Consider the following 11,154-nt stretch of genomic DNA (forward strand, 5'->3'; position numbering starts at 1 on the left):
ATGTTTGTTAAATACCCAGTGATGCACCAGTAGGTTGGATGGAGGAGGGACATGTTTGGAGTTGAGATGGTTTGAAGATGGCATATTTGTAAGTTGAATTTCGGAACTACATCCTGCTTCTCCAACATCAGAAAAGTGATACTTAAACTCTCAAAATTGAACCAGGTTATAGTAGATCTTATAGTCTTATCTCTACCGGTGAATTTGTGCTGCAAGGACTGGGTAGTTTTAACTCGTTAAGAACCAGTAGTTCCTTCTGAATACGCAAATCCATAGACAGAGCTAAGTGACTGGGCATTTCCTAGATCATATAAGGAGAAATTTAGTTCCTCTGTAAGTGAGCCTCTGAGTTTCTATGCATATTAGAAAGCTTGGTATGAGAAAAAGAAACACCTCATTAACCTTTCCAGTATGAAAACTATATCTAATTTGTATTCATGCCATTAAGTAATTTATTGGATATATTCACTGTACAAATGCAAAAGTAATATTGAAATTAACACAGGAAGTGCACAAGTCCTTCCTGATGATAACAAAGAGAATGACTGACCCTCCCCATGTAACCAGCTCCTTTGACAGTGTCAGTACTTAGGTTTTGATACTCTCTTTACAAATGCCGTCTTCCCAGCATTTCCTTCCCAATTCCTTTTATGAGATTAAATGGTGCAAAGTTTTGCTGCAGTGATAAATGGTTCTAGACCTGTACACTGTCAACACAGGTGACCTGTCTAGAACCACAATTTAACCACTCGAGTAAGCAAATAATCCAAACAGACTTCCTGTTTATTTGGTTTTATCACAGAAGATTATTTGAAAATTAAAACATTATTTCCAAACTCCACTTCAGAACACCATATCCACACTAATACTTTAAATTTAATTGGTATAACTTTTAGCTTCTCTTTACCACTCTCTGTCACCCCTTCCATTTTCTCCATAAAAGGGAACTAATGCTAGGGCACTATTTCATAGATGCTAGCAACCATCTTTTAATAGTTACCTATAGAATCAATACCAGATAAGCTTTCTTCTCTGAATGACACTACTTATGTCACTGGCCATTTCATTGTCTATATACGTAAGATGCTTTCCAAGGATCTGAGAGGAAATTCTCACCAGTTAGTAAGTCAATGCTTCTCCTTTCTGGAGCCTTTTCCAGCAACTTAATACAGTTTTCTGACCATCTTTGAGCATGTAACAAAATAAATATATTTATCACCTTTCTGCTGGGCAACACAAACAATATAAAAATTTGAAAGATATTGCACAGCTCATTCCATGAGATTTTAAAATGGACAGACACTTAAAAGTTGTCTGAAGGAAATAAAACACCAGAAGCAAACTGCTAAGGGAAGTAAATTAAAAAGTGCAACAGAATGTTTCCTGATAATTATTTGCTAGGTTATAAAGCCAGGGTGTCCTTGATCAATCTCCTCATGGTGGTACTAACAGATGTTCCAAGAGAATCAGTGATCTGGTAGGTAATTTTGTACAGATAGGGTTGAACGTCTCTTAAACTTGTATCAAAGACATTGTCCACCTCCGACTGTGTGGGCATTTTGGGCAGGTACTCGTGTCTGTTCATCACCTCTATAATGTTGATGATCTTCTCGCCCAGTTTCTCGCCCACCTTCTCCCTGCAGATTTGCCTCTCCTGCTCATTAGCCAAGTTCACCACATTGAGTTTGAAGGTCCACATCTCCCATGGGATACACTCATCAGAGAACGGCCAGCGTGACTTCTTCTTCTGGTAGAACTCCAGGGAAATCTGACCGCTCCCATCACTGCCAGAGTTACGAAGAGCATCCTAGAGTCAAAGGAGAAAAACAAAAAGCAGGAGGAAGGCAGTTGGTAGGTTCCATCATTCCAGAAATATCAACAAATCCTTATTGTTCAATGTCCCACTTTCAAAGTTTAGGGTACAGTAGCTCTAAACTGTGCAGGCAAAAAAAAAATATTTTGTTATTATGTTTCTGAATTTCCACAGAGTGCTTCAGATTTTCCCAACTGGAGGTGGGTGGTAGTGAGTATAGAGAGAATTATCTAGAGATCATTGTCCCTAATTGGTATTAAAGTATGTTATTAGGATACTTACAAAATTGTTTAAGGCAGATAGGGAAAGACTGTCTCCCTTCTAATACATGGAGCAGAATTCGGCCATTCAGCCATAAGACCATGAGAAGATGAGACATAGGAGCAGGATTAGGCCGTCTGGCCCATCAAGTCTGCTCCACCATTCAATCATGGCTGATCCTTTTTTTTCTCCTCCTCAACCCCATTTCCTGGCCAACTCCCCGTAATCTTTGATGCCATGTCCAATCAAGAACCTATCAATCTCTGCCTTAAATACACCCAATGACCTGACCTCCACAGCTGCATGTGGCAACAAATTCCACAATTTCACCACCATTCAGTTAAAGAATTCACCAGCCCATCGAATCTGCCCCACCATTCTGATTCACTTTCCCTCTCAACCCCTGCCTTCTTGTAACCTCTGACAGCCTTACTAATCAAGAACCTATCAACTTCCGCTTTATATACACCCAATGACTTGGTTTCCACAGTTGCTGTAGCACTGGATCCCACAGATTCATCAACTTCTGGATAAATAAATTCCTCCACTTCTCTGTTCTAAAGAGACATCCTTCTAATTTGAAATTGCTCAAAGTTCAAAGTAGATTTGTTAACAAACTACATATATGTCACCATATACAACCCTGAGATTAATTTTCTTCTGGGCATACTCAATAAATCCATAATAGAATTAATGAAAGACCGCACCAACTTGGGCATTCAACCAGAGTGCAAAAGACAACAAACTGTGCAAATACAAAAAGAAAGAATAATAAGTAACTAAACAATAAATACCAAGAACATGAGGTGAAGAGTCATCGGTTGTGGAAACATTTCAATGATGGGACAAGAGAAGTTAAGTGGAGTTATCCCCTTTGTTCAAAAGTCTGATGGTTGAAGGATAATAACTTCCTGAACTTGGTGGTGTGAGTCTTAAGGCTCCTGGACCTTCTTCCTGATGGCAGCAGTGAGAGGAGAGCATGTCCCAGGTGGTGCGGGTCCTGATGATGGATGCTGCTTTCCTGCAACAACACTTCATGTAGACGTGCTCAACAGTGGGGAGGGCCTTACCCGCGATGGACTGGGCCATATCCACTACTTTAGGTAGGATCTTCCATTCAAAGGCAGTGGTGTTTCCATACCAGGCTGTGATGCAGCCAGTCAGTATACTCTAACTACATAAAGCATGTGCAAAAGACAGCAAACAGGCAATTTATAAACAAAAAGGCTCCACAAACAGTAATTTGTGATGGTCATATATCACATTCTTTGTTACTTTGATTGGGGGATAAATACAGGATTGGACACCAGGAATAATTCCCTAACACAAAGTACACTGCAGATGCTGGGGTCAAAGCAACACGTACAACAAGCTGGAGGAACTCAGCAGGTCGGGCAGCATCCATGGAAACAAGCAGTCAATGTTTCGGGCCGAGACCCTTCGTCAGGAATAATTCCCCAACTCTTATTTTTTCATGAAGTTTGTCATGTGGTGGCTTATATACATTTGAATGGAATTGGAACTGATTTATTATTGTCACATGTACCAAGATATAGTGAAAAGCTTGCCTTGCTTACTATAAACACAAAATATTTTGTGGATGCTGGAAATTCAGATAATGCACACAAAATGCTGGAGGAACTCAGTGGGTCAGGCAGTGTCTATGGAGAGGAAAAAGGAATCACGCTGAGTCCTGTTGAAGGGTCTCGGTCTGAAACATAAGACTCTTTATTCCTCTCCATTGATGCTGCCTGACCTGCTGCAATCCTCCAGCATTTAGTATGTCTCGTGTACTGTTCATACAGATCAAATCATTGTATGAGGTGTTAAGGGAGAACAAGGTAAAATGATAACAATGCAGAATAAATTGTAACAGTAACAGAAAGTGCAATGCAGGTAAACAATAAAGTGTCAGATCATCACAGGGGGAGGAGGAGGAGGACATACAAACACCTTACAGATGGAAGTTGGAACACTCCCAACACCCCAAGCTGTAATAGTGTCATGCTAACCACCACACTACTGCAGTGCCTACTGTGTATGTAAGAAAATTAATCTCAGTTGAATATGATGACATATGCATACTTAGATAATAAATTTATTTTTACTTTGAAATATTCTTCAGCTTTCTTTGAAAGTTGAGAAACATGATGAAGCCACTCTTACTGCCTTTGAAAAATACCTCCTTAGAAAGTATAATTTTTACTAAGTTACTTTCAACTGTTCCAGATCACCTTTAGTGACCTGTGCCCAAACTCTGAGAACAAAATCTAAGAGGTTCTAAGTCGAGCCTGCTCTGCCGTTCAAGTGGCTGATCCACTTCGTCTTGTCAACTCTTTCGCCTATTTTACTAACAGCCTGCTTCTCTTAAGACACCATGTCTACTAATCTTAGCTTTGAAAATGTTCAATGAATAAATATACATAGCCCTCAGAAGGAGAGAATTTCAAATACTGATAATCCCTCGTGTAAATGAATATTCCCTCACCTCACTCCAAAACAAACATCGTATCATGTGATCATATCCTCAAGTTCTTGAACTTCATGGTGTGGAATGGCATTCACCTTGTCAACACTTCTCAAAATCTTATATGCCAGTGGCATCACACTTTTTTTCTGAATTCCAGTGAGTTTAGCTCTCCCCTGCATCCATCTCATGGAGCACCAGTGCAGACTCAGGAGGTGTTATATAAACAGAAGCATCACTATCATAATTGTGAGATTCAATCCCATCAGTTATAACCTCAAAATAACATAATTCCTTAGTCCTTCATAGAGTCTTCAAACTTCTCAAAGACATAGTAAGCAGAGCAGACTCGATGGGCCGAATGGGCTAACTCTGCTCCTGTATCTTATATGGTCTTATCAGTCAGGGCATGAAGGGATACCGGGAAAAGGCAGGAGATTGGGGCCGAGAGCGTAAGTGGATTAGCCATGATGAAATGGCAGAGCAGACTTGGTGGGTCAAATGACCCTAATTCGGCTCCTGTATCTTATGGTTTTATAATCTAGACTCATCTCTCCAATTTGAGAGAGCCTTTCATTTAATAAGGAATAGCCTTTTGTTTCAACTTTTCAGAGTATTAAGACATTAACACACTCGAAGCGGAAAAGCAACTCCAAGAAATAACGCTATCTCTGAGAACTGGCCCAAACTACAAACACTTGCCACTCATTTAAGGTCATGTCCCTCACACCCTATGCCGCTTGTAATACCCAAGAAACACCAGTCTGCTCCTGCATATTTCAGTATTAAAAGGAACGAACTGATATGATTCATTCCCCCATTTCTGGAATTATTTTAGCTGGTTTTGCATCAATCTTAAATAGTAGCATTCTTGTCTCTGAGCAAAAGATCATGTATTAAGGTTCGTATCAGACTGACTAATATAAACCAAGTTGATATTTTAGTCCAGAACAACGTTTTTATATTCGAGAGAGCAAATGGAACCTCACTCAGTTTGGTCCCTTGAGGCCTTGCCCTGAGGTGAAACCTTAGCCTCCAGTTTGTGTTCATTTCACTTAAAGTGGGGCCATAGCCAGGGGCGATAAATGTAGGCCTTCCCTACGTTATAGAAGGAATGTCGTTTGTTACTAACAATCGAACTACTTTGACTTCAAAGAAGTACAATGAACGGCTAACGGTAAATTGACCACTAACTCGTTTCATAACGAGGCAGGTTTTATATGCGGGACCCAGTTAGTATACTAGAACAATCTAGTCGAAGCACACCTTAAACTCGCCTACTGATCTGCGCAATGTGCGGTCCAGCTCGTCCGAAGACACCCTCACGTAGGTGCAGTCGACGAAGTCGCAGTCGACATCTTCGGTGCCCACGGTGCCGATCGAGTAGGTGCCCTCCTTCTTGTAATGAAATTTCCCCGAGCTCCTGTGCAGAAGCACGGTGTGGAGGACCGCCAGCACCGTTTCCTCGATCTGTCTGGCTTCTACCGTCAGCTCCAGGGTCTGGGATCTACAGTTCATCCTCGCACCGATGAGCCAGATCGCCGCTATTAACCGGGTTGCAGTTGCCGTGGACTGATACTAACAGCACCTCGAGGAAGCAATGTAACCATTTACCCAAATATAGAACGCGGACAGCCTCGGCTACAATGTAAACATTCTGGTCGCTGACGTCATTGAGATTGGGCAGAAGGCGGGGAAATGGCAGTCACTACAGTATCCTGACTAGGACAAAACACTCCAAGCTGTTTATGCGGAATGTTTGCAAACTCTTTTCCAAAAGTATCAGCCAGGGCATTGGTAGCCGGGCGGGGCATTCTGTTCGCTATACAGCAAAAAAAAATAGAAAATGTTGAGAATACTCAATAGGTCAGATAGCATCCTGCGGTCAGTCCTTTCCATAGATGCTGCCCGGCCTGCTGACTTCTGAATGTGTTGCTCTGGATTTCCAGCATTTGCAGAATCTCTTGCGTTCAGGTCGGAGACACTTAATTCAACAAATAAAGCAAGTTTACTTGGCAAACAATATACTTGTGTTTCCTTCCTGTCCTGAGGGTTTCGAGAGACGATAGCTTGGAAAATAAATGACTGCAAATGAGTATGACCCAAGTTTGAAATGTCTAATACCAGAGGGCGTGCATTTAAGGTAAAGGGGATAAGTTCAAAGGAGATTGGAGGGAAAAGATGTTTCTACGGAGAGTGGAGGGTGCTGGAATGTGCTGCCCGTGGTGATGGTAAAAGCAGATACATTAGGGATTTTTAAGATGTTTAGATAGACACATAAATGTGAGAGAAATGTCATAGAGAAGTGCAGCACAGAAACAAGCCTTTTGACCCATCTAGTCCATGCCGAAACCATTTAAACTACCTACTCCCATCGACCTGCACTGGGACCATTGCCGTACATTATCTAGCCAAACTTTGCTTACACGTTGATTTCAAGCTCACATGCACTACTTGTGCTGGCAGCTCAGTCCACACTCTCACCACCCTCTGAGTAAAAAAATGCCCTCATGTTCCCCTTAAAATTTTTCACCTTTCACCCTGAATGACTTCTGATTGTAGTTCCACCCAACCTCAGTGGAAAAAGACTGTTTGCATTTACCCTATCTATACCCCTCATAATTTTGTATCCATCTATCAAATCTCCTCTCAATATTCTACATTCAAAGAAATATAGTTTTAACCTATTCAGTCTTTCCTTGTAAATTAGGTCCTCCAGACCAGGCAACATCCTTGCAGATTTTCTCTGTATTCTTTGTCTTATTTACATCTTAGTTACATCTTTGTCTTATTTACATCCTGAAGGCAGATGTAGGTGACCAAAACTGCACAAAATACTCCAAATTTGGCCTCACCAACATCTTATACAACTTCAACATAACATCCCATCTCCTGTACTCAATGAAGGCCAACATACCAAAGCTTTCTTTATGACCCTGCTTACCTGTGATGGCACTTTCCACAAATTATGGACCTCTATTCCCAAATCCCTTTGTTCTACCACACTCTTCAGTCCCCTTCCATTCACTGTGTAAGACATACACTGGATGGTCCCACTGAAGTGCAAAACTTTGCACCTGTCTGCATTAAATTCCATCTCTCATTTTTCCAGCTGATGCAGATCCCTCTGCAAGCCATGATGGTCTTTCTCACTGTCCACTACATCCCTAATCTCGGCATCATCCACAAATTTGCTGATCCAGTAAACACGTTATCATCTAGATCATTGACATAGATGACAAACTTCAAAGGACCCGGCAAAGATCCCTGCGGCACACCACTGGTCTCAGGCCTCCAGTCAGAGGTGTAACCCTCTAATACCACTCACTGGCTTCTCCCACAAAGCCAATGTCTAACCCAATTTACTACTTCATCTTGAATGCCGAGCGACTGAATCTTCCTGACCAACCTTCCGTGCAGGACTTTGCCAAAGGCCTTGCTAAAGTCCATGTAGACAACATCCACTTTCCTTCATCTGGAGGTATCTAAACATGTGGCAATTGGGGTGTATGGTGTTTCCAGGGATGGGTAGCTCCTCTGGTAAAAGGGTTTGTTGTACCCCCCCCCCCCCTCGGATCCACCTTTGTCCTCCAGGTAGTTGTTTGCAGGTGATAGTGGCCACACCGCTTCGATGAGTGGTCCAAACCAGGTGAGGGCAGTCGGTTTGCCTGAGATCGCGACAAGCCTATCCTAGCATGCGAAGTCAGTTTCAGTGGGCTGGGCAGATGAGATCACCAGCGAGATCCAACAGCCTGGAAAGCAGTTCTGCAGCCCTCGCGGGAGAGAGAAAGGCGTAGCAAGGCACAGAAGATGTCATGGCCATTCGCTGCATCCAAGGAGACCTCCAGCTGTGATGGTCACTTGTACCACTGGAATAGGGCTGAGCAAGTGGAACTGCTCCAGTGCGACAGCTTTTCCACTTTGAAAGCTTTCCTGCACAGGTTTCTGTCGTCGTCATAAAATCGACAGACCACCAGCATGTGGCATAGACTTTTAACAAAAAAAATACAAGAATTGTGTCTTCCTTTGGCACAGGGATAGATGCATTAGATTTTAAAACAATATTTAAGAAATGTTTTGCCTAGATGATTATACAGTAAGTCTGTGGAATTCACTGTTGAGATCTCAGATCTATAAGCATTTGTACACCAGGGGAATCATGAGGTTTAGGGATAGCTCAGAATAAAGAATCAACTGTGGTCTTCTTGAAAACTAGAGTGAGCTCAAAGAGTTCTATGGCCTGCTTCTATTTGGCAAGGAGCTCAAAATTCATGTAATACTCCAGGTATAACTTACAAGATTATATTTGTTTCAATCATGCATTATTTATTTACATGCTAGCTATTACCTGTCCACTGTTATACCATCTGTCGTCTTTTCGCCGTCCGTATGTGCCAATCTGCCCCTCGTATCTTGATTATTCCTTCATATAGATTGAAAACCCTGGTATCAGATTGGACCAGATCACTGTTGAACTTAAATGTAAAATTGTATTATATGGTCACCCCTTCCAGTGGGACGGCTTATCAGCCCTTTTGTATTGCACAGCACAAGAGATAAAATATAAACACAAGAGATTCTGAAGATGCTGGAAATTTTATAGACAATAGACAATAGGTTCAGGAGTAGGCCATTCGGCCCTTTGAGCCAGCCCTGCCATTCAATCTGATCACGGCTGATCATCCCCAATCAGTACCCCCTTCCTGCCTTCTCCCCATATCCCTTGAATTTTGTGCAACACACACACAAAATGCTGGATGAACTCAGTAAGTCAAGCATTTACAGGGGGGAGTCAACAGTTGACATTTCGGGCCAGTGTTGAAATATCGACTATTTCCTCCCCTCCATAGATGCTGCTGGACTTGCTGAGCTCCCCCAGCATTTTATGTGTGCTGCACGAGAGATAAAATAGCATTTCTCTGTTTAGTTTCTCAGATACAGACTCAGATAAAAAGCTATCTGGTACACATTCTAGGAATTCATCCACTACGTCGCCAGTATTTACCCACCTATATCTTTATAAAATACTGTATTACACGTGCCTTTAGTTTCTGAGCTTATATTATGTCCTACTTCTTATTTACGTATACAATGCCTATAATGTTTTCTGCTCCCTTTTGCATCGTAGCTTCAGCCAAACTAATTCTATTCCATGATCCTAACCCAAGTTCATTATTTACCACAATTCTGATTGTATTCATTATTACAAATCCAGATTAATTTATTTATCACATGTACATTGAAATATACAGTGAGATGCATCATTTGCCTTAAGAACCCTCACACCTAAAGATGTACTGGGGTCAGCTTGCAAGAGTTGCCACACATACCAGTGTGAACATGACATGCCCAAAATGCTCAGCAGAACAACACAGGATGCAGAAAAACAGAGCACTACAAGCAACAAAATAAGCCCCAATTCTATCCTCCCATCCATCCACCCACACAGACAGTCCTTTAACCCCAGGATAGGCCTCCAGGCCTCCAGCAAACTCGCAGAAAGCAGGCCTCTGACTTCCACAGTGGATTTCAAATGGATAGACCCAGAGCTTCAGCCATCGGGTTTCAAATTCTGAACTTCTGATTGATCTTCGGGCTTTGAACTTCAGCATCAACTCCAGGACTAGCAATGGTAGGACACTGGACAATTATTAACAATGTTGCACCAACTCCCCTTCCATTTTTACCTGCCATTCCCCAATGCAGAACACCCAGTAGCACTCTTCTGTAATAACAATCAGCTCAAACTAGCTCAGGCTTACTACTATTGCTACTATTAATTCCTGGGATGTCCAGACTGTCTTACGCAGAGAGGTTAGAGAGACTGGGCTTGTACACGCTGGAATTAAGGAGATTGAGAGGGGATCTGATTGAAACATATAAGATTATTAAGGGATTGGACAAGATAGAGGCAGGAAATATGTTCCAGATGCTGGGAGAGTCCAGTACCAGAGGGTATGGTTTGAGAATAAGGGGTAGGTCATTTAGGACAGAGTTAAGGAAAAACTTCTTCTCCCAGAGAGTTGTGGGGGTCTGGAATGCACTGCCTTGGAAGGCAGTGGAGGCCGATTCTCTAAATGCTTTCAAGAAGGAGCTAGATAGGTATCTTATGGATAGGGGAATCAAGGGATATGGGGACAAGGCAGGAACCGGATATTGATAGTAGATGATCAGCCATGATCTCAGAATGGTGGTGCAGGCTCGAAGGGCTGAATGGTCTACTTCTGCACCTATTGTCTATTGACTATTTGTGCCATTAAGTCATCGGCCTGTTGCAGATGCAATGTGCTTTCAGATTTTAATGTCATTTAATTCAGCCTTTCAACAGTCTGATTTCACTTACTGCTTGCCTTTATCTCCTTGGTTTACAGCCCATAACAGATGTTCAGGTTATATAAAATCACCTTAGAGAATTCATACATTACTACCCAAAAATTTGAGATAATGAATAAAATTTGCTATCTCAGAGTTTATATAAAAAGTTTTTTTCTAATCTTGTCATTTGACACATACATAAATGACACAGTTTTGCATTATGGAAAATTGCAATAAGGACTGTTTTCTAGGAATGCAATTCCCCCTCCCCAAACATGGGTGTTGTGTATTAAATATT

The 11,154-nt window shown here is 41.8% G+C and overlaps 1 protein-coding gene across 1 annotated transcript; it reads right to left on the bottom strand.

Annotated features, from left to right (window-relative positions):
* Positions 1–765: 765 nt before the first annotated feature.
* Positions 766–6,546, bottom strand: atg101 (autophagy related 101). The gene is made up of 2 exons (XM_059968730.1): positions 5,808–6,546; positions 766–1,807 (listed from the first exon to the last, which is right to left on the bottom strand). Exons 1-2 carry the CDS (start codon positions 6,057–6,059, stop codon positions 1,403–1,405), a joined length of 657 nt encoding a protein of 218 aa, XP_059824713.1. The 5' UTR covers positions 6,060–6,546; the 3' UTR covers positions 766–1,402.
* Between the last annotated feature and the right edge of the window lie 4,608 nt (positions 6,547–11,154).

Source organism: Hypanus sabinus, chromosome 4, assembly GCF_030144855.1.
Source record: "Hypanus sabinus isolate sHypSab1 chromosome 4, sHypSab1.hap1, whole genome shotgun sequence".
Classification (NCBI taxonomy): Eukaryota; Metazoa; Chordata; class Chondrichthyes; order Myliobatiformes; family Dasyatidae; genus Hypanus; species Hypanus sabinus.